This window comes from Plasmodium gonderi, assembly GCF_002157705.1.
Source record: "Plasmodium gonderi DNA, contig: Chr03, whole genome shotgun sequence".
Taxonomy (NCBI): Eukaryota; Apicomplexa; class Aconoidasida; order Haemosporida; family Plasmodiidae; genus Plasmodium; species Plasmodium gonderi.
The window spans coordinates 433,826-457,856 of record NW_021628927.1 but is presented as its reverse complement, the minus strand read 5'-3'; the positions used below and the strand labels follow the sequence as shown (position 1 = coordinate 457,856).

The window sequence follows — 24,031 nt, the reverse complement described above, 5'->3', positions numbered from 1 at the left end:
ATACATTAATTCAGCTCTTTTCTAGTTTCTCTTCATTTTGATATATATACATATATATATATATATATATATATATATATTTTTTCTTTTTTGTGAACATGAAGCTAGCACATCTTTTCATCTGGTTGGGTTGTCTACCAAGAGCCATTTCTAACACACGGCATTTCCCCCTCCCCTTGTTTAGAGCTATGTTTTGATTTTTTCCTATTTGTTTTTGACACTCTTGCTTCTCTTGCTGAATCACTGATGGAATATACACCAATTTTTCATTTAATTAGAAAATTGGCATAACCGATTTAGTAGATGTCCTTTTACAAAATTAACAAAAGTGAAAACTTCCGCGAAAGTAGAATAAAAAAAAAAAAAAAAATCGCCTCTCTATTATTTCTCGCACTTAACAATGAGGTGTGTTAAATTTTACCTAATTTGAAGGCTTTGTATTGTCAATTTCTGGGTCCTTTGGCTGAAATTCAAAAGAAGTAAATAAATAAAATCATCTACATTTTTTTTTTTTTTAACTATAAATAAATGAGATATATTCTTTAATCTTGCTGCATTCATTTTTGTTCACTTTTAAAAAAGGGAAGAGATGAAAAAATGAAAAGGGCGTTGAAGTTTTCGCGTGTAATTTTTTTTTTTTTCGCCGTAGAATGGCAAGGAAAAAAAAAAAAAAAAGTATGTAAAAAAGTGTATAGAAAAGAAAAAGAAAGAAAAAAAAACAAAGTACAATTTGATGTTCCTCTCAGGAGCAGTATTATAGGCATACACATGTCCTACGTAGAACTGCATATTTTGTTCATAATTCATACATACATAAATATATATATATAATCTACATTTTTTCTGTTTGCCTTTTTTTTTTTTTTTTTTTTTTTTTTTTTATAATTCTTACAACCTCTTCTCCCCCATTTGAAGAGTAACAAATTTGTGCTCCTAATTAAAGTCCATTTTTTCACATGTTAAAAAATGTTTCAGGAGTACTATACGCATCATATCCAACTAATTAAACAAATGTGAAGGAGGTGTTGATGTCATATTTCGAATAAATTGAAAATATTTTTCTTCACATTTCTTCACATTTCTTCAAATGGGTAAGAAAAGTATTCAGACCCCCCAAGTGTGAAAACAATATCGGTGTGCACTTGTCTGTAGTCAGCTTGTGATAATTCTTTTTTTTTTTTTTTTTATTTCCTCAGCCCTTTTCTCGTGTTCCCTCATAATTGCGTTCTAATTCTAGTAACTGCATTAGAGGAATTATACCCATTTGTGGAACTTGCGTCCAGCTAATTTTCCTACCTGCCAGGAGTGAATTCAGTGTCATACATATTTGTATTCGTCACGACCATATCAAATTAGTTGAATCACTTCTCATTTGTTTTAATCACCTCACTCAACACATACAAATATACACACAAATACACACACAAGTACACACACAAATACACACACAAGTACACACACAAGTACACACACAAGTACACACACAAGTACACACACGCACGTGCATCCCTTCATGAGCACACGATGAGTAGCGTAAAAGGAGAAGAAGAAAATAAAAAGGATGAGGAAATTTTCAAGCTACGTAAATTGGCTACTATATTTAAAAGCGAATGTAAAAAGTTAAAAGAAGAAAATGAGACTTTGAAAAAGAACGTACATATAAACAAAAAAGAATTAACAAAAGATGGTGGAGACAATGGGGAAAGCCAAGTGGTAGAACAGCATCATAATGAATATGCAAAAAGAACAATGATAGAAAAGAACTATAAGAGGTTAAAAAATTTCACACTGATGCTAGAGGAAAAAATAACAAATATGAAAAATGAGAATAAAAAAAGATGCCAAGATTTGGAAGAAAAAGTGAAAGGATGTGAAAATGATTTAAGTATGTTCGAATGTGAAAATGAAAAATTGAAAAAAACAGTGAAGGAAAAAGAAGAAACAGTAGATAAATTAAAAAATAAAATGGAAGAATTTCGAACATACCTAAAAGAACAAAAAGGAATGACAAGCATGACAGAAAATATGATAAATCAAACAATAGAATACAAGCTTGAAATAAAAAAATTAAGAGAAAATTTAGATTTCTTAAAAAACAGTGAAGAAATAACTTCGAAAGAAAGACAACAATATAGAAGTATGATTATGCTATGCTCCCAGTACAAAGAAAAATGCAAACAACTACCAATTTTAGAAAGTAAAATTGAAATGTTAGAAAATAAAATTAAAGAATTAGAAATTTTTAAATATAGAGATAAAGAAAAATTTGAAAATATTGTTGAATTGAAAAATACCATTTTAAATCATCAAATAGAAAATAGTAAGTTAAATGAACAACTAAATGAATGGACCAAATTTTCAAAACTGTATATTGATAGCAAAGCTATAGACATCGAAAGTATGAAAAAAGCAATGAATGAAATTCGAGGGAAGTACAACCAAGTTAATTCGACCAAAACAGATTTAGAAGTCAAGTACAAAAAATTAATTGTAGACATGGAAATTGTTAAACAAAACATGGAAGACAAAAATTTAGAAATTAAAATAATCAAAAATAGAAATAGACAGTTGGAGAAAATGTATGAATTTGTCAAAAGGGATCACCTCCGTGAGCTAGCCAAAGACAAGGAAGCCGCTCCTAGAGGGGATTCTACATCTAGCACAGATGGAGAAAAACAGGCAGTCGAAACAAACACAGGAGATGGCATCATGAAGGATAAAACGAACATGCAGCATGGTGAAACCCCACAGGGACAAACAAATACTCAAAAGGAAGAAGATGAAGAAAAAAAAAAAAACCAAAAGTTGATGAAAATTCTGACAGAATATAAAACAATGTACGATTTTGTAAAGACAGATAATGAACAAAAGGAAAGACTAATAGAAGAGTTATCCGAAAAAATAAAAAAATACCAAATAGAGTTTCAAAAATCATACTTAAGGCAAAAAAATGCAGAAACCATTTCGAACGAATTACAACTGCACGAAAAAGAGATACAGATACTTAAAGAAGAAATTGAAAATTACAAAAACAAAGTGGTGAAATTAGAAAACGATTTAATTCATGTGAATAATCAATGGAATGATGATAATGAAAAAAATGAAACTATCATTAACGAATTAAAAGAATCTATAAAAAAAGCACAATTCGATAGCAAAATAAACAATTCTACTGTTTTGACTACCAAGCCTGCTAATCTTACGAAGCAAGAAATTACTACTACGGATTTGAAAAAACAGAAAAATAATATGATAAATATATTATACACGGATTTGGAAAATCTCAATTCTGTTGATGAAATCGAATTTGCAACACTTAGAAATGAAAATTTATATTTAAAATCCAAAATTGAAGTTCTTAAGCTTTTTTATTCGAATCAAATTAAGACTTATAGGGAAGCATTTCTTTACATTCTAGGATGGGATATCCAAATCGAACAAACAGATGATGATATTTTTTTCATTCTCACATCATTATTCTCAACTCATGATGGTAAATTTGTCTTTATAAAGACTAACGAATCGAAAGATAATAAACGTTTCTACAATTCACACCCAGATGAGGAGGTTCAATCGAAACGTGTGAAACTGCAGGAGGATTCGCAAACTGGTCTTGTTGAAGCGCAAGTATGTACGTGTTCCACATCAGAAGTGGTAGAAAAGAACCATGCAGAGGCAGTAGTAGAACCAAATGTGTCTCTTCCCCAGGAGGGTAGCAGTAATAGTAGTAATAATATTATTAGTAATAATATTAGTAGTAATAATAACAATAGTAGTAATAATAATGATAATAACAAGTGTGAGAAGATGAAGGGGAACCCATACGAAGGAATGATTGGTGAGAGGAACGAAATAAACACGCAGGCGATTATGGAAAAATCAAACCTTGAAAATACAAACATCAAATTTTCATCAATAGTGAAAGGTTGCAAGTATAGCTTATTGCTACATGGTTATTATGGTATTAAGTGGAATCAGAACGAAAATTGGAAAAACCACATAAATAAAATTAACACTTACCCAATTCTTTTATCATTATCCTGTATAGAAGAATTTAATAACATAAAGTCACAGTATAGTAACAGCTTAGGGAAAAATGCAAAGGGAATGCTCTTTAAATTATAGGTTCAAAAGTGAAGTAATATAATCCATTCGTGCCCAATCCCCGAATTTATCAATTTGGTACCTCAACGAACATACCTGCATTACATATGCACGATCACATGTTTATTGATTCATTTAATTATTTACTTACCTATATAACTGTCTAATTATGTTTCTATTTATCCGCATATTAATACGCATATTTGCACACCTATTTACCCACCTATTTACCCGTTTATTATTTTTTTAATTTTTTTGTTTCTTCTTCCCCACACTGGGTGCGGGAAGAGGCTTCTTACGTTTTAAGAACATACATTAATATAATACAAAAAAAAAAAAAAAAAAGGAAAAATAAAAATAAAATAAAAAGGTTTTACTTCTTTACCATATACTACAAGTCGGGGGACGTGTCCAAATATGGATATTCAAACTGCATGCAAACAGTCTTGCACTTTTTGATTTTATGTCTAACCATGAAACGTAAAAAAAAAAAAAAAGAGAGCGAAATAGAAAGAGAAAGAAAGAGAGGGAGGGAAGACACTGCACAGGAATGCAGATATATACATGGAAAAAAAAAAAACTCAAGGTACACTACTACTCCTCAACTCATTTCGCATATTTACGCACTCTACGGGACTTCTCACATATTTTCAATTTTCTTCTTTGTGAAAAAATCTTGACAAAAAAAAAAAAAAAAAAAAAAAAAAAAAAAAAAAAAAATTTTCACATACATCTGAACCTTTTAACATGTCTCAAATGGGACACTCGGTACAGGGAGAAAAAATATTTCTAAAATGGTTTTGGAGGCAGGAAGGTACAATATACCTGGGATTGTTCCTTCATAATTCGGCGCACTACGGTGTGATGTGGTTCAAATAAAAAAATGTAGGCACAAATGCATGGGCATATCGAGGCAATGAGTATATATAGCCCTCTCTCCTAGTAAAAAGTTTAATCGCCCAAAAATGTGAACAAAAAAAAAAATAAATAAATAAAATATAATAATAAAACAAAATAAAACGCAATAAAACAAGATAAAACAAAATAAAATAGTAATAAAGGTATGGTAATGGCAAACGAATGGCAAAAATTATGATCAATAGATGGGCGAAGCACTTGTTAAGAACTCTCCTCTTCTGGTAGAGGCTTTCCCTCTCCGCACCACGCAAGTATGCAGTCAAAAGTCCTCCAAAAATTCATCTACCCACTCTTCATTATCTGCCTTTTCCCATTGCAAATTTTTAACCTGATTCACTGTTTTTCTTTTTTTGCTTATTTCTTTATCAGCCTTATCGTCTAAAGCATCATAGGATCGATTTTTTTTCAACAAAAGGTCTTCATTGGCAATTCTCTTTTTTCTTTTCTTTTTTTTTTTCCTTGATGTCATGTGCTTGTTATTCATATGTTCATTGGAGGCGTGATCAACCGTATTGCCATTATCTTTTCGTTGTCCATCTTCATTATCATCATCATTATCTTTTCGATTCTCGTCCTCTTCATCCTCTTCATCCTCTTCTACTTCTTCATCATCATTGTTGTCGTTCTCCTCCTCCTCCTCCTCCTCATCATCATCGTTCAGGTTGTGTTCAAAGCTTAGATCTTCTGTTGATACAGACGAATGGTACATATTTTTGTTTTCTTCATCATTCATAATTTCATTGTGCATTGTTTGCGTTGAGACAATAATGTTGGAGTATTTTTTTAGAAAATTTAGCCCGTCATTAATTTGTTTAAACATGGCATAATACTCTTTATTCAGATTTAACTGCTGATTTTCCCGTGTTGACAATGCACAATTTTTTTCAGTATCGATAACCATTTGGAGTTCTTTGCTTTTGTAAGCAATTTTCTTCAATTTGGCTGTTTCTATAAGGAGTATAAGTTTTTTCTTTTTCATATCCACTTGCTGCTTTAAGGAATTGCACAACTCTTTTAGATAACTTAACTTCTCCGCGTTCTCAATAATATTGTGTTCATATTCGTGTATTTTTTTATTTAGTGATTCTATTTTGTCGCTCTTTTTGAAGAAGTAGTGAAAGTGTTGCTCCTGCTTCTGGTTCTGTTCTTGATTCTGCTCTTGATTTTGCTCTTGATTCTGATTCTGGTTCTGACCCTCTTGTTCATAGTCCATTTCGCCTTTGGGTTCGTCTCTCTTGGCTTGGCTATTGAACCCAACAGTGACATTCTCAGACTCCAGCTTGTTCCCTATAAGGGCATCCGGAATTATCAACGAGTCTGAGTATATTAAATATTTGTTGAAAACATTCAGCAATTTACTGATTCCATCGAAATCGAAAATCATGCAAAACCACGGAGTGTTGTGTAAATCTGTCAATATCTCTGCTCGATTTTTATTCTCAGTAGCTTGAATGTCACTTATTAAATTCTCGATATACACAGACATATTTTGATAAATTTTTCTTTTCAAAGGTTCAATAATATATTTTGGATTTATATAAAAAAACACTTTTGTTTTAGATTTCTTAATTCTGCTCGATTTCTTTTCCTGATTATCCTCTTTGTCCTTCCGTTTTTTCTCTGCAAACAAATTCAGCTTTTTCAAATCATACACATTTCCCCAGTTGGATACTCCACTGTTATTACCACTAATATTGTTCATTTCTTTATGTGGAATTTCCACATTTTTAACAAAACCAGTATGATTTGTCCCGATATTACTTATCATCACTTGTGTTTCATCTACATTTCCTGTTAAGCCACCAATGTCACGAAATATACCTACCGTGCTCTTTTCATTGACTCCTATGCTGCTACTCTCGTTTGTATTTTCAAAAGATAATTTTCCATCCTGATTATTGTACTCCTCTATATTTCCATTATTTAAGTTATCTGTAGTATTACTAGGTAATCTGTTTTTAATAGGTGTACATAGCTGCTTCAGCATGTTTGCATAATTATCTGTAGTGATAGCGTTATGATTCGATGAGCTTTTATTGGAACCCGTGTGGTTGGTCTCGATTTGATTTGAGCTACTCATGGGTACACTTCCTTCTGACACTGCACCTTTGATCGCTGCCTTTTCCCTTTGTACATCTACATTTTCCTCATCTCCCTTTAGACAGCTAGCTATTCCCTGGTACGTGTTCTGTTCACCACCCTTAGTGATGTAGTGCAGGTTGCCGCCACTGTTTCCACAGTTCAAATTGTTCATATTGTTCATATTGTTCAAATTGTTCATATTGTTCATATTGTTCAAATTGTTCATATTGTTCATACTGTTCATATTGTTCATATTGTTCAAATTGTTCATATTGTTCAAATTGTTCAAATTGTTCATATTGTTCATATTGTTCATATTGTTCAAATTGTTCATATTGTTCATACAGCCAATGCTATTGACACCTCCAGCATAATTTAACTCGTGCATTCGATTCGTATTAACAGAAGCGCTATTACTCACATGGTTAACATTTCCTCTAAACAGACTCAAATTGTTATAATTTGAAGCTGCCTTGTTATGTAATCCAACTTTCGAGCCATTTGTACCCATTGCAATGGACAAGTCATTCATCTTTCCCTTATCATTCGCATATCCATAATTTATTAAGTTTTCTCTTCCCTTTAACTGCCCATCGGTAATTTCTTTGTGAATATTTCCTATGTTCATAAGGTTGGTGTGTTTGGAAAAGTTAGCTAAGTTTGCATTTGGAATTCCTACCATGTTCACATTTGACAGGTTTCCTATGAGATCCACATTGTCATCATGGCCTATATTCACAACTCCACCTGTGTTATTAATACCAACAGAAGCTGAGGAAGCAACAGCTGCTGTGGAAGGGAAATGATTTGACACTCCATCAACCTCTATACCAATAACATTCATATTTGACGAATTCATTATTCCGTTTTTATTATAACTTTGAAGGTTGCTTTTTCCACCTGTAACATTTATATTCTGAATGTTCATACTGTTACTGTTAATAGTACCACTAAGGAGAGTGTTATTTAATAACGTTCCTTTATGTAAATTGTTTCTACTGTGTGCAGATGTAAATTTATATGTGTCTAACTTATCCATAGTGGTATTAAAATTATTTAACTGCGTAAAATTGTTGTTATCATTTATTCTGTGCTTATGATTATTTAAACTGTTAGTAAAATTACTTAAGGAAATATTTTGACCAAGAGGATTTATGGATATATTAGATTTATCTATGTCTTTTATTTTAGTTTTGTTATTATCGAATAATTTCAAATTACCATCCTTTGTATTGTTCACATTTTCACCTGTTTCGTATGATACAGAATTTATTATTGCATCATTCATAGCATATTTATTTCTTGAGTTAGCAGGATTCATGAATGTATTTATACTGTTCTTAGTGTTGGGGAGAGTAGTGTTCTTATCATTTACCCTCCCTGTGTCTCTGTGAATAGAATGGTAAATATTCCCAAATATGCCCTCTTTCATATTACTTTCAACGTAACTTCCTTTGTATCCCTCTATATTTTTTCCAGGGGTTTGCATTTGTTCACTGTTATTCACACGATTCATTAGATATGCATCTATGTGATTCTCCATCCCGTGTGCATTGGCTCCAATGTGATTACTCCCAACCGGCTTGTTCAAAAGCTGGGTACCCCTACTAAAACCAATGTCCTGTTGACCTCCCTTATTTGCGTCCTTTGAATCCATAAAAACTAAGTTCTGCTGTATATTTGTATGCATATAATCATTACTTTTCATATTTATATTCCTATTGCTGCTGAAGGTATTCATATTTAACCCATTCAAATGGATCCTATCAAAATTGTTTACATCTGAGTACATGCCTTGATTATTCATATTTTTATTAATATTCATTTCGCTAGCTGATGCAGGTGCAATGGATGACGAGGTGGTGGATGGCAGCACTCCTATTCCATTTATTCCTAAGTTGTTATGCTTATTGCTGTTCATATTGTTTGCATTCAATTTATTATTCAAATATAACAAATTATTGTTCGCATAAGCAGTATTTGTATGCTCCATATTGAAATTTATCGAATTTTCAGATTTATTTACATATTCATTTTGATTTATCATATTATTTACCGTTTGCCTAGTTCCACTTATATTCTGTGTATTGAACTTGTGCAAATTATTTTCGTCGTTCATACTTTTAATTGGAGTCACTGCTAAGGACGTATTTGCACTGTGCGCGTTTTCCAAATCTCTGTTTGCATTAACATTTAAGTAATTTACTCTTCTTTCGTTAAATCCTTTGAAAAATATGTTCTGTGTGAAATTTTTATTTTCCATTTGGATGCCGGTCGAAATTGGTGACGAAGTGGATCGTGATGGATGGAAGTGGGGGGCTAAGCTTGCTCCTTCAGAATGTATGTGATGGTGAAAAACGCTAGATCCCTTTTCACACACAAAGATTAATCAATTCGGCAGCTACCCACGTGTGCATGTGTTATGTGCATGTTTTATATGTGTACATATGGATTCATATATACAAATATAATGACAACATGTTCGAACATATTTGTGCATATTCTTACATACTCGTGTACATTTGCCTATATTTTCTCATACGATGCACACACGACACGTATGTTTGATGAATTTATAAGTTGAAAATACCGCATGGGACGAGAGTGCGCAACGTGTGCCTCTAATATGTGTGTGTGTGTGTGTGGAGAAAAGCACTGGTCTGTTGAATAATATATATATTTCGATAATTTTTTTTTTTTTTTTTTTTTTTCATCTCACCACTTGGTTGTGGCCATTTTATTCATGCGAAAAAATTGCACTTGATACTCGTGTCGGTAGAAAATATCACAGTGTATGTTTTCTCAAACCTTTTTCCTTTCCCCTTCACATTTTTTTTTTTTTTTTTTTTTTTTAATTTACCCTTCAACTGTGGGAACAGAAGTGTGGAAGAAAGTGGAGAAATGGGTAGGAAAAGGATTGCCAAATGTTGGTGAACTAGAATGAACAAACTGGCGAAAATGGAGTAAACAAATGTGCACAGTGTGGAGTGAACAAATTTGTAAAAAGGCGTAAACAAATCTGCAAAGGGATACGAAAAAATTACAAAGAGAAAAATCGCGAAATGATATTCGCTAAACAGGTTGGCTGAACGGATTGGCTAAACGCATACATTAAAGGTGTTTTGAAAATATTAAGAAGAAGTGAGGGAAAGTTTTACGGGAAGGGCTGCACAATGGGGAAACCCTTCAATGATGATATATTTTCTCAAATGTTACATATCTTTTCTGTTACTATATTTTGTTTGATCACTTGTGATTAAACATTTGTATAGAGTTTATACATTCCCCTCTGCCCCATTTGCAACTCACGTGCTTGTATTTATATGTATTTGTATTATTAATGTATATTTTCTAGTCCATACATTTTCCAAAAAAAAAAAAAAAAAAAAAAAAACTCTTGCACATTATTTGCAAAAAGTTATTTTCCCTGTCTTGTATAAAAATGGGGAGGGGGGAAAAAAAAAAAAAAAAAAAAAAAATTGGATCAAATGTGACAAAACTAAAAGTGTCATAAGAGTAACAAAATAACAGTGTTCATAACAAAATAGGTGGAAGGAATGGTAAGGAAGAATTGACACATTGTAGTGTCTTTATATTTTATATCATGCAAGTGAAAAAAAAAAATATATATGACAAAGGCGCAAAGGGCATGATAAGTCTACCTGAATCGGAGTTATATATGGGTACACACACAAAATCCTTTTCACTCGGAAAAGAATTGTGAGAACTAGTGGGTAAGCAGTGATTTTATGTTATTGCAAAAAAAAAAAAAAAAAAAAGGGAATAGGAATAGTAATCGAAGTAGTAATAGCAGTAGTAATAGCAGTAGTAATAGCAGTAGTAATAGGAATAGGCATGCTGGAATAGTAATAGGAAAGATGGAAATTCCAGAATTACCGCCCAAGCCCATCCCACCCACAATTTCCGTCTTTCTGTTTCCACATCCATTGGAATTGCCCATTTCTGTATTTATAAGGAAAAGTGACTGCATGCGAATTTACACAAAGAAATATTTTTTTTTTTTTTTTTTTTTTTCTTTTTTTTCTCTCTTGTCAAGTCTTTCCACATTGTTTAAAACAACGAAATGGGGATAAAATAAAAAAAAAAAAAAATTTTTAAATGAAACACCCTTAATTCGGTCAACGTCATTTTGATTGTTCTCCTTATATATTAAATTAGTAAAAAATGTGAGTGACTCCTACAAAAATGGCCTACAAATTTTTACATGCTCATATTGTGCGCGATTAGAGGATTGGCCTTTGTGTGACCTTTGAAATAGGTGCAAGGGAAAAAGACCATAGATTTATTTGTTCTCTGAAAATTCGTTATCTCAGGGTGATAAAAAAATAAACCAAACACATACAAAAAAATACATTGATGATATAGATAAAGTACACAGAATATGTTTGCACTTATATACTCCTGTGCACTATAACATGCACAGGTGCATACATATATCTCACACGTACGTGGTGACGCTAGAGAATCAAACCAAAACGTTAATAATAAAGAGGAAACTGTGTGAAAGCCCACAAATATATCTAAAATTAAGGTAAAAGAGGAGGAAAAATCTTCATTTTTTTTTTTTTTAGAAAAATACCTTCTCCAATATTATTTGGGGGAAATAGGCAACGATCTTACAAAAAAATTAATGACAGTAGGGAAGAGAAAATAAATTCGGTTAAATTACGCAAAGATTATGCGTTCCTCTCTTTTATCCATTCCTCGAAATAATTTAATGAAAATGCTAACGAAAGAAAGCATTTCCTATAAAAGCTATTAAAAAAGGAACTCCAAAAAAAAATAAAATAAAATAACTGATATTTGAGAAGAAATAACAAAATTTGTTCTTATCCATGAGAAGAAAATTGCATAGGCGCTCATTGAGACTGCGTTACACAATACACATAAAAAGGAAAAGCAAAAAAAAAAAAAAAAAAAAAAAAAAAAAAAAAAAAAAAAAAAAAAAAAAAAGAAAAGCAAGGTAAAAAAAAAAAAAAAAAAAGAAAAAAAAAAAAAAAAAAAAAAAAAAAAAAAAAAAAGCACAAAAAAAAAAGGTTCATTTTAATAGTGTGTACTAACACAAAGCACACGTGCAGAATGCACTTATCACATATCTTTTGATATGTAATGTCCGTCTGATCAATAAATCCACACTGATGAATTCACTCTTTTTTAAGCACCCCACTGGAACGTATCACCAAAAAGGAATAAACGGAGAAGAGGAAATTACTACCACAACACATTCACCCACCCCTTCCAATTGGTTATATAAAAGTTGTGATAGTCGAGCTCCTTAAATCCAAATGATATCGAATATGTTGCAAATGAATAATAGGAATTCTTTTTTTTTCTTCTTTTTCAACTGAGAAGCAGATCAGGGGAATTTGTTCCAAGTTATTTTTTCACCCTTTTTGGATTGCAGAAGTAATCTCATTTTTATATATGCAACAATTTTGATATGTACGAAATGCAAATGGTTGTACCCATGTATATGTGTATGAATACTCTGGGGTGATAGAGACAATGCCGTATGGAGGAAAGAGGAAAAAAAAAAAAGAAAAAAAAAAAAATGTTCCTCAAGTTTGTGCTCGTATGGATAAGCATAACAAAGAATCTACTGTGTATCAATTTAACAGAATGGAACTCAATTAAAAATATTGAAATCGCACAGGTAGGAAAATTTATTTCTTTTGAGAGACATGAAAAGAGAAGAAAAAGGAGGATGGTAACAACAAAGGATTGCCTTTTTTTATACAATCCAAGAAACAACCCTATATTTTGCTATTATAAAAATCGAATAAGAAATAAAAATGAAACTAATGTGGAAAATAATAATAGCCCTATGACATTTGATGAATTTTTTAACAAAAGAGCAGAAGAAGATTATAGAAAGTTAGAAGCCGAAAAATTGAAAATAATGAAGGAAAATGTTAGTACATACAAAGAAGAAATAAGAAAGGTGCTTGAAAAGAGCTACAAAAATGAATATGAAAGACTACTCAGGGAGGAGAAAGAGGATGCCGAGGTTAGTCAGGAGGTGCATGAGAATATGAAAATAACATTTCTAATGAAGGAAAATATTAACAACATTTTGTTCACAAGGTATAGCTATATGATAAACAAGTTAAAGGAGCGCTCTGCAATTCTCAAGGGAGTGCGTGGATTGTTCGAGACGAGTAAAACAAAACCTGGGGACGCAGCTTTAAATGTAACACCCACTGATGAGGAACATCACAATATGGCAGGACCCCTTGATGAGACATCCACTTCTACATCTCCCAGTGTCGAACCGTTGAGATTAGACCCATCAGATGATAAGCAAGAGGATTCAACGCAAATTATCGAAAACGTTCAGTTCTTCAAGCCACAAGCGAGCTATGGTGGAGGAACATGCAGAGAAGCGAGAAATTGTACTACGTTTAGTGATCAAATATTTGCAAATGCAAAATTGTTGGTGAAGGTAAAAGAAGAGAACGAGAATGGGTGGAAATCAGATGTGCAAGGGAACAAATTGGGAAGTGAAGAAGAGGATACAAATGTAATAACAGGATTAGGAATCGAAAAAGACGAAGAAGAAGAAGAGGAAGGCGGGAAAGTTTTATTTTCCAAAAGTAATGTATCCGCTTTGAAATTATTCAAAGAAAATGTAAACACATTTTTATCATATAAAAAGGAAAATATAATAAAAAGTAATTTAAATGAAGATTTATTATACGGACGAGTAAAAGTGCATTGGTTTCCAAAATTTATGAAAAAAGTAATAAGTAAAATTCCAGAGTATATAAAAATTAGTGACATAATAATTGAAGTTCGAAATGGCATAATCCCTTATGTATTCGATGATCTGTACGCATTAAATATGTTTGATATACGAACCAACAAACCCAAAATAATTGTGTATACAAATTGTGATAGATCATCGATTAGAGGAAATGAAGAATGGGGCAGTTACTACCGGAGGAAGCTATTCTGGTATGACAAGAATTTTAACAAAAACGTGGTAAATAGAGATTCTGCCAGTGATGCATGTGTCGGCACTGCATCTGCCAGTAATGCATATGTCAGCACTGCATCTGCCAATGATGCATCTGTGAAGAATCAATTAAAAAAAAGCGCAGTTATATTTGTGGATGCAAAAAATGGGAAAAAAGAAATTATTGTTTTAAAAAAATTAATTAACAGATTATCCCAGCACATAATTGAAAGCAAGAAAAAAAAAGGTCTATTGAATTACAAAGTTAAATGTATATTTATTGGATTGCCAAATGTAGGAAAATCTGCCTTAATTAACCGTCTACTTGAAATTAAGAAAACAAAGTCGTATGATTATCCAGGTCTTACAACCAACATACAGATGTACGCCTCCAAAAAATATGAACTCATTGATACTCCTGGAATTTTGGCTCAAAATTTATACACATTACCTGAAAAAAAATACTGCAAAAAGAACATCATACTTGATAAAATTTATAATTACGACTCAAATAGTAATGCATCCGATGATAAGGTTGTGCATATTCGAAACTACAATAGTTATATGCACATAGAAAATAATATCTACCTCCTAGCATTATGCAATCACATATCGCCAAAGATGTATGATATATACAATGTCGCAGAGGCCCTAATTCAAAATATGCACAGTGTCTATCTTTATAACAATGACTATATAGATATGTCCAAAATTATCAAGCGGTACCAAATTAATTTTACGGAATGCCTCGATTTTGAAGGTAAATTTTCAGCTTATCATTTTATCCAGCGATTAGCTCGTGATCGTTTTCATAACGATTTAAATCAGGCATCAATGCGTCTTGTTACTGACTTTAGGAAAGGTTACCTCGGTCGTATGACCCTTAGTTATCCTCTCTATTTCAACAAGAGATCCATTCGCCTTCGTGTTTCCTCAGGGTTCGTCAATCAGCCCAATGACTGCTACATTGGCTGGTAATTAGGCCACAGCAATGTTGTGAGGTCCTGTGCCCCATTTTTCTCATCCGAATAATTTTTTTTTTTTTTTTTTTTTTTTTTTTTTTTTTTTTGTATGTTTGTTTCGTTTCCATCGCGGAGTTTGCTCTAGTATATTTTTTGAGTTCCTTACGACTGAGCCCATCTTGGAGTTATGTCTGGGTTAAAATGGGGATTAATTAGTAGCCCAATATCGTGCATGTTAATTAAAAACAAAAAGAAAAACGCATTAAAAAATGTGCTAGTGATAATGTATATATTAAAAAAAAAAAAAAAAAAAAAAAAAAAGCTAAGAAAAAATACGTTAATAATGTCCTAGCAATACACTAACAGTGTATTAACAATGTGCTGACAATGAGCTAAGATGCGTCAAAAAAAAAAAAAAAAAAAAAGGTTAAAAACGGTTAAAAAAATCAAACTGATTATTTCACCCATTCGTCATCACCTAACAGAGAACAAATTTCTTCTGATCTAAAATCATTCAAAAATTGAAAAGTTCAAAACGGGGTGATCTCTCATGCTTACCACTGTGAGGAGACTGACTGAATGGCTAGCTCACACTGACCTTATTTGCGTGCCAAGGAAGGTTGGGCGTAGGCATGCCCACATAGGCGCATATACACATCTATATATATATATATATATATATATATATATATATATATATATATATATATATATATCTGTATCTACATCTATCTTCTATATATATATATATATTTATATTTATACGAGTTTGCATCGGCGTAGGGGCGATGGACCTGTGGTTTCAACAGTGCATCTCTCTCTTACCAATTGGATATACTGAAGTTATTGCTGTCCTGTTCAGGCGGTTTGGCACCTGGCCAACTGTGAAGGTATAAATGACGAGAGCACAAAAATGAATACATGTGTGATAAGTGCGCAGACAGAAGAGCATTCCAAAGAGGAAAAGGGGGGAAAGGATTCTATCCCTCTCCATTCTCCTCTTTTTGCCTACGTTTTCACTCCTTTTTGCACGTTCCGCTGTCTCACCTGGTCAACTTGAGACAATCCGTGAAGAGCTGGATCTCTTGAGAAACGTCATACGATGCACTGTCTTGTACGACATGTAAATATTCTAATCGGTCCTCGATGAGTTTTTTCAATGTATTCAGGTAGCCGGTTTTGGCTAGCTTATGCCTGTGGTTCTGCATTAAGGCTAAAAAAAGTTCTGCTGTGGTTTCTCCATACTGTATTCCCGTTTCGTCAATGTTTTTGTTGTTTGCTAGACATATGAGTCCTTTTATAATTTCATTTTTTAAAAATATTTCAAAAGTAATTTTGTTTTGATGAACCAAATGTTTTAAAAGAAGAGCAGATTTTTCTTGGTATTTGTAAATGTTCGTTTGCATTCCGTAAACTAAAAAACCAACCCCCCCATAGTCAATGAATTTATTTTCTGCTTCATCATGATGTCTAATTAATGCTGAAATGGCTGTAATTAATTTTTTATCAATAACTGTTTTTTGAGACTCTTGTAATTTTATTAATAGAGTTTTTAATGCATTCTTTTTAAAAACACATTCCTGTAATTCTGGGTTATTCGATAAGGCTAAGGAAAATATCTGAAGTACCGATTCTAAAATATGATTATTTGTTTGATTTAACAATTTTAACAATGGATCTATTGCGTTTATTTTATGTAAATTTCGAGAAACTTCTGGATATTCATCAACCAATCTTTCCACTATTTTGGCGGACGCTAAAATTATTCCTTCATCTTTGTTTTCAAAATTACGCACTGCCTCATTTATTGCTTCGTATGGATCTTCCACTTGACTCAGGGCATCTTTTATTGCCCCTTGAAGGAATTCTATGTCTTCCTTGCTTAGCCGTTTGTTCGTGTCTATGGTACCATCTACGTGTGTTCAGTAAAGAGGCGTGTGCAGTAAAGAGGGGTATTCAATAAGGAGGGATGTGGTAGTTATAGTGGCAATAGTAGCAGCAGTAATAGTCGTGTTTTTGGTTCAAAGTTAAAGATGCGTTCGGGAAAAAAAATGAAAAAATCAAAGAAAAGAATTATGTACACACAATATGTATATGCCTCCGTGACACATGCTCATACCTGCATATTTAGTAGACCATTTAAGAAGCCCTGGCCAATTTATGTTTACCATATTCTGATGTTTCCTACTTGTTCTTTTGTTTTGAGGCTACTTGGGGTTCGATTCAATCGCGCGTGTGTGTGAAGTAGTAGTAGCACAGGTATAAGAAGATGGAGAAGTGTTGCATGCATGAACGTGTGAGAATACATGGACATAACGGACATCAGTTCTCATTCAAGTACGTCTGGCACCTCTCCTGTACGCTCGAACGAGTGAATAAAGCATAAAAAATCAAGATCATATATTCGTCCACATATATACATGTTTTTCCCAAAACGTTTGCATGTGCCTTCAAATAAGCGTATATATCGTCATATATTGATATATTTAACAAAGCCTGTTTTTTTTTTTTTTTTTTTTTTTTTTTTTTTTTTTTCATTTTTTTTTATTTTTTTTTTTTTTTTTTTTCTTCATTTCGTTTCTATTCCTTTTTTTTTTTTTTTTTTTTTTTTTTTCTCCTTAAATAAACAACAAGAAAAAAAAAAAAAAAAAAGAGAAATTTTATGAATAATGTGTTTGTGTTATAATTCCCTGTGTAGTTTTATCAAAACTAGAGAAAATTCCCACAAGCATTTTTTTTTCTTCTTTTCTTTTGCATCCTATTATGATATACACCCTGGTCGTGTACACAAAAATTTCAAGAGTGTTGTAGAATTTCCTTAAAACTGTATTTTTGTACACATTTGAATAACGTGTAAAACGCACATGGAAGAAGAAGTAAACATGTTTTTTTTTTTTTTTTTTTTTTTTGAGTAAAAAAATAAAAAAACAGTAACCCTGTTTTGTGTTTAAAAAAAAAAAAAAATAAAAATAAATAAAAAAAATAAATAAATAAATAAAATAACAAATATGTTTTATCCTTTAAAAAAAAATAAACAAACCTGTTTTTTTCCGTTTAAAAAAAAAAAAAAATTCACTTTCAAACGCGTGCATATGTCCACATGGAGTAACAAGGAATAATGTAGATCCCTCTATTCATAAATGAACTCTTTAAAAAAAAAACAAAAAAACAAAAAAACAGAAGAAAAGAAAAGAAAACGTACTGGAATTAGTTCCCCATCTTTGTTTAAAAAAAATAAATAATGCTCTTATTAAGAATAAAACTAGCTCCCCATAGTCTATTGTCTAAATATGCACAATGCACAGAGTACGAATTTGAGCATATTTATTTTTCCATTTAACATTTCTTCATTTTTGTGCCGCATGGATAAATACTATAACACGCACACACAGTTACTTTATTGTGACAAAAAAAAAAAAATAAAATAACAAAAAAAAAATAAATAACAAAATAAATAAATACATAACAAAATAAATAAATAAATAAATAAATAACAAAATAAATAAATACATAACAAAATAAATAAATAAATGATATACATATATTTGAGTCCTTTCCTTGGTCAAACAGTTGCATCCCAAACATGGGTCCCTTTTGTTTAATCATAGGAATATTAATTTGAATTAGCCAATGCATGGCTGTGTTTGTCTATTCTGTCTCTTCTTCTTACATTGTTTTTGTTGTGTTTCACTTAGGCGCATTTACAACGATTGCAAAATTAATTCAGTGTGATTTATCGCTGAACAATTTTCCCGTCTTTTTAGTAGTTAGTTATTTCCTCACATACGAACACACTGAAGTTGTTTCCTACCCTTCAATCGCTTAAACATCTCAATCGCTTAAACATCTCAATCGCTTAAACATCTCAATCGCTTAAACATCTCAATCGCTTAAACATCTCAATCGCTTAAACATCTCAATCGCTTAAACATCTCAATCGCCTAAATTTCTCAATCGCCTAAACTTCTCAACTGCCTAAACTTCTCAACCGCTGAAACTTCTCAATCGCCTAAACTTCTCAACTGCCTAAACTTCTCAACCGCTTAAACTTCTCAGCCGCCTGAACAATGGTCAGACGCAACGTTTCAGAAAACGAGGTGATAAAGAAAATAGATGCTATAAATTTGAAGGAAGCGAAAGGAGCATCTGTAAGTATGAACAACTATACAAATTTGATGACGCATAAATTGCGAAAAAACAGAGAAGGAATTATTTGGTGCATAGAACGAATTGGGAATTTGGAGGGCCTGACCAGGAAGATGAATAAAGAGTTGGCAAACGGAAATAAGGAGTTAAAAAAGTTAACAAAAAACATAATAAAGTTTGATATGCTAAATTCACAACTTGAAAATAGTATCATCAGCGAAATGAATAAAGACAATGCATATAAAACTAGAATATCAATTTTAAAAAAAAAACAAGTTGGAATTAAAAAGGCACAAGGAATTATTAACAGCGACATTAACTATATGGAGACAAGAATAAATATGATGAAGGAACAAGTTGACGAAAATGTTAAGAAGTATTACAAGTTGGTAAGTGCTAAGGATAAAATGCACAATGAAATGATCAAGTTTAAGAAAGACAGAAAAATTTTGCAGCAACATTTGAAAAATACTAAGAAAAATCACCAAATTTTAAAAAACCAAATGCAAAATTTTGTTCAAAATATGAATCAATAAATCATATCAAACGATTTAAGTTAGTTCACTAAATTCTCTTCCATTCTTGTTATACAAAATTGTGTTCTTGCAATTCATGAATTCACCTTACCGCTTATTTACATTGTCCAGAAACATTTAATTCATTATTCTTTTATCTTGAAGTACTACACATATGTGTGTACATTTGGGAGGGGGTGGAGATGAGGGTATAACCCATGCTCACTGATACATAGATATGTACAAGTTATTCTTTCCCAATACTTTTACATATCAGTATGCATGCTTGTCTTTTAAGGGATGATTTTACTATCAAATGTTTATACTCTCTGATCAATTGTGATGCGTAATCTGTGTAGATATGTATTTTTACGCACACACATATACAACTACTGCATGTCAACAAATCCATGGCCTGATTTGTGTTAATCCATCATAGATATATATACCACCACCACCCAACGTGGTTAAGCAATCTAGGTACACGTATTATAACGTATGATTGCGTATGAACACATAATGAAGCGATTCAGAGGGATGAAATAAATATTTTGCAACTTAGAAAATTTTCCAGCCATGGGAAAATATTTTTAAAAACAGTGCACCATTTGTCGTAGAAAAGTCTCTTAGGATAAAAAAGCATCTTTGTCATAATGGGAAAAACAACAAAAAAAAAAAAAAAAAAAAACATGAAAAAATATGAACAAACCCGAAAAAACATGAACAAACCCGAAAAAACATGAACAAACCCGAAAAAACATGAACAAACCCGAAAAAACCCGAAAAAACATGAAAAGACCCGAACGAACTAAGGCGCAATTGGTTTTTATCCCCACTTGGAGAACTTGTCGATGTAGCTAAAAAGGTACGAATCTGATACATAGGGTTTCAAAATATAGCTAGTGGTGTTATTTTTATTTGACGTATACTGCATATAAATCTTTGTAATAATGTCATAATTAATATTAATATGGTATTTAGCTAGAAGCTTAATAATATTACTAATGATGCTAATATTTCTCCTTGTCGTGTTGTCTACTTCCTCAAATTTGCTGTCTTCAATGTCTTCATCCACGCTGTTCGGATTTGTGTTTTTAGATTTTTTAATGGGTGAAGAAATCCATATAAATCCATTCATCCCTAATATTACTTGAACATTAAAAGGGAAAACAAAAATATGTTTCTTCTGGTTCTGTATTAAGGTTTGGGGAACTGTGATCAATATACCATTAGATAATTTTCCATATATTGAAGACCTTGTGTGCAAAACGATACAACCATCAGTGTGAATTCTTTGCACTTCACAAGCTATAACATCATTGGGCTTATATATATTGATCATATTAATAACATCATTATATAATCTGATTCTTTGACTGAATACACTAATATTTGTCTGAGATATGGATAATACAGCTTTACTATATGAACCTATCTCAACTACCCATTTATCATTATTTATATCTTTTATTTTTCCAACTAATAAATCTCCTACAGCACCTATATACTTTCCCCTTAACGGTTCAACATACACCAACTTGTTAATATAATTTACTGTTCCTAATATGCATGCATAAAATGTTTCATCCTCTTCGTATAATCCACTACCTTTTAAAAATCTTCCCTTATCCTTTTTATTTAATATTGCTTCTCCTGGTAATACTAGCTTTTTAATATTTGGACACGACTCATCACTGTTTTTCTTTACATTTCCCTTGTTATGTTTTAACGTTTCTGTGGCTTGTATGCGGTTATTAAATTCTTCTATGTCCTCTAGCTCTTCGTCATAAGGTGTTGTTACATGCACATCCATTTCGTCTTAACACATACATCTGTAGCTCTTACACTGGAAATAGAATCTTGTATATTTTTTGCGTCTCAGTGGAATATAGCTCAATTCTGTAATTATTCAACTTGGCAATTTTTCCTTTAAACTGTGAGATGCTGTGGACGACTTTCTTTCTTTTTTTTTTTTTTTATAATATCCCTCCTTATCGAATCGTAAAACCTGCCCAAGTGGTACATCTTTGAAAACTTCAGCCCTCGCTCTTGCGTAGAAAAATGAAAAGTTTTCCTTTCCCGAATGGGTAAAAAAAAAAAAAAAAAAAATTAGAAAATATGAAAATATAAAAACTCAGCAAGGGCCTAACACCTTTGCATGATATACCATTGCCTCAAAAGGTAAATTCAAGAAAAAATAAAATAAATAAATAAAACGAAATAATAAAATAAATAAATAAAACGAAATAATAAAATAAATAAATAAAACGAAATAATAAAATAAATAAATAAAACAAAATAATACAATAAATAAAATAAAATGAAACTATAAAAAAATTGCACCCAGGGCGACGAAAACACGTTAAGTTTTGCACTGTGCACCATTTTTTAAGGTGTATTATAATATATGTCCCCTCTTTCAATTTCTGTCAATGCGCTACGCACCTCATTTTATGAAATATTTTTATGGTTTCCCTGTAATGAAACTTCTCTACTAAGATGTTGCTACGCATGCATAGTGAAAATTTCGTAGGAGAATGTTTATGCTCACTTTATTAATTTTTTCTTTTTCTTTTCTTTTAAGAAAGCTCGACAATGTTGTGCTGCTTCATTTTCTTGGGGATAAAAAACTAGTTAACAATTTTTTAAGCGAACTAAACGTTTGACAGTTTTATTTCCATTTGGCGTATTTTTTTATAACTAGGGTAACAGTGTAGGCCGCACGATGGCGGGAGGGAGAAAACCATTGTACAGGGAAAAGAGAGTTCCGTTGTAACACATGCTCACAGAAAAGATATATTTTACAACATCAACCATGGTGGATATGCAGTTGATATTACGCTCACTGAACTTTACACAATTGGAGGAATGAAGTGTACATATGTACACAAGATAACAAAAAGTGAATAAAATATAAAAATAAAATTATCAGTTTTTTTGTAATTAACTCAAGAAATGTTTATTCGGAAACTTTTGTACGTGTCTGTGATAGCTCAGGATTTACGAATAACCAAATTAATATGAGAACAGAAAGTGCTCTTTGATGCTGCAATGGAGAAAACAGTTGTTGCATCTCCAAAAATGGGTAGCGTTTTGTGTTACACACTTTAGGGTAAAAATAAAAAAAAAAAGTTGGGGGAGAAGGAATTTGGCTCGATGTCATTTCGCGTCGCCCCCTTCCGTTTCACCTCATCTGTTTCATTTTATTTTTTTACATTTGTTTGAACAACATGGGGATCGCATCATTAATAAAAAATAAATTTATCATATGTGCTTTTAGCTATTTTTTATGTGACCCTTACATAAGAAAAAAGTTTTATTTCCTTCAAGATATCTTTTACAAGAAGGCAACAAAAATAAGTTGAACGTTTTTATTAGGGTATCTTTTCTTTCTTTTCAACACAAAAGACACGGTTAGCTGCTTTGGGTATGTATTTAGTGCAAGTATTATTACTGAAAGTTTTTCAGCGTGAAAGAAGCATATGGCATTTATGTGGCAAGTAAAAAATTGTTATAATGTTGTACACATGAAAAAAAAAAAAATATATATATATATATATATATATATATATATATATATAGCACCAGTAAAATATATATGACGCATGCAAGCATCCCCTTTGTAGTTGTGTTAACTTATATGATGCTTGTTGTTGAGAACGGGAGAATATGATGCAGAAAAATGAAAAAAAAAATATTTTATTTCCATTTCTTTACATTTCAAATGTATTTAGATCTCAGCAATTTTAACATATATTAAACTGTTCATGTTCTATATTAATAGCTGAGGGATCCTAAATAGATAAAATTACATTTTCTTTGGTAAGCTTGCCAAAGAAATAAAAAAAAAAAAAAACACCAATACACACACAAACACCCTGCATGCGAAGCGGTGAAGTGAAAAAAACAGACAATTTGTCTCAACGCTGAATGGACAGAATGAGGTGATTCAAATGAAAATGTTGTATAATTTGAAGTTTTCTTGGGACCTTGTCCAATTGGCCGTTTTACATAAACAAACCATTTGCTTGTATATATATACATGTGTGTGTTGAGATATTTACGTAGTATTTACTAGGATCTTTTGGCTCATATAATTCCTCATTTTGTGCTAACTTTCAGAGAGAAATTCACATTAAAAAGGGAACATATGAATTAAGCATCTTTTCAAAATATTGTAAAATGGAGCTATGAACATATATATGTGTTTATATACATAAGCGATAATATATTCATTTCCAAAAAAAAAAAAAGAGTACTCAAATATTGTTGAAAATTTTTTTTTTTCCATTGCAATTTCGCTTTTTGCCTGACCATGTAAATTTAAA

General features: G+C 31.7%; 6 protein-coding genes across 6 annotated transcripts; 3 read left to right on the top strand and 3 right to left on the bottom strand.

The window, feature by feature from the left end:
* Window positions 1-1,524: 1,524 nt before the first annotated feature.
* PGO_030880 (hypothetical protein, conserved) lies at window positions 1,525-4,125 on the top strand (the record flags this gene model as incomplete). Its single annotated transcript, XM_028686074.1, has 1 exon — window positions 1,525-4,125. The coding sequence occupies one exon, from the start codon at window positions 1,525-1,527 to the stop codon at window positions 4,123-4,125; it is 2,601 nt and encodes an 866-aa protein (XP_028541875.1).
* Window positions 4,126-5,281: 1,156 nt separating this feature from the next.
* PGO_030870 (hypothetical protein, conserved) lies at window positions 5,282-9,367 on the bottom strand (the record flags this gene model as incomplete). The annotated part of the gene is made up of 1 exon (XM_028686073.1): window positions 5,282-9,367. One exon carries the CDS (start codon window positions 9,365-9,367, stop codon window positions 5,282-5,284), a length of 4,086 nt encoding a protein of 1,361 aa, XP_028541874.1.
* Window positions 9,368-12,676: 3,309 nt separating this feature from the next.
* Window positions 12,677-15,058, top strand: PGO_030860 (ribosome biogenesis GTPase A; the record flags this gene model as incomplete). The annotated part of the gene is made up of 1 exon (XM_028686072.1): window positions 12,677-15,058. One exon carries the CDS (start codon window positions 12,677-12,679, stop codon window positions 15,056-15,058), a length of 2,382 nt encoding a protein of 793 aa, XP_028541873.1.
* Window positions 15,059-15,863: 805 nt separating this feature from the next.
* Window positions 15,864-17,213, bottom strand: PGO_030850 (hypothetical protein, conserved; the record flags this gene model as incomplete). The annotated part of the gene is made up of 3 exons (XM_028686071.1): window positions 15,864-15,924; window positions 16,090-16,954; window positions 17,162-17,213. 3 exons carry the CDS (start codon window positions 17,211-17,213, stop codon window positions 15,864-15,866), a joined length of 978 nt encoding a protein of 325 aa, XP_028541872.1.
* Window positions 17,214-19,109: 1,896 nt separating this feature from the next.
* On the top strand, window positions 19,110-19,724 carry PGO_030840 (hypothetical protein, conserved; the record flags this gene model as incomplete). Its single annotated transcript, XM_028686070.1, has 1 exon — window positions 19,110-19,724. One exon carries the CDS (start codon window positions 19,110-19,112, stop codon window positions 19,722-19,724), a length of 615 nt encoding a protein of 204 aa, XP_028541871.1.
* Window positions 19,725-20,529: 805 nt separating this feature from the next.
* On the bottom strand, window positions 20,530-21,516 carry PGO_030830 (exosome complex component RRP4; the record flags this gene model as incomplete). The annotated part of the gene is made up of 1 exon (XM_028686069.1): window positions 20,530-21,516. One exon carries the CDS (start codon window positions 21,514-21,516, stop codon window positions 20,530-20,532), a length of 987 nt encoding a protein of 328 aa, XP_028541870.1.
* Between the last annotated feature and the right edge of the window lie 2,515 nt (window positions 21,517-24,031).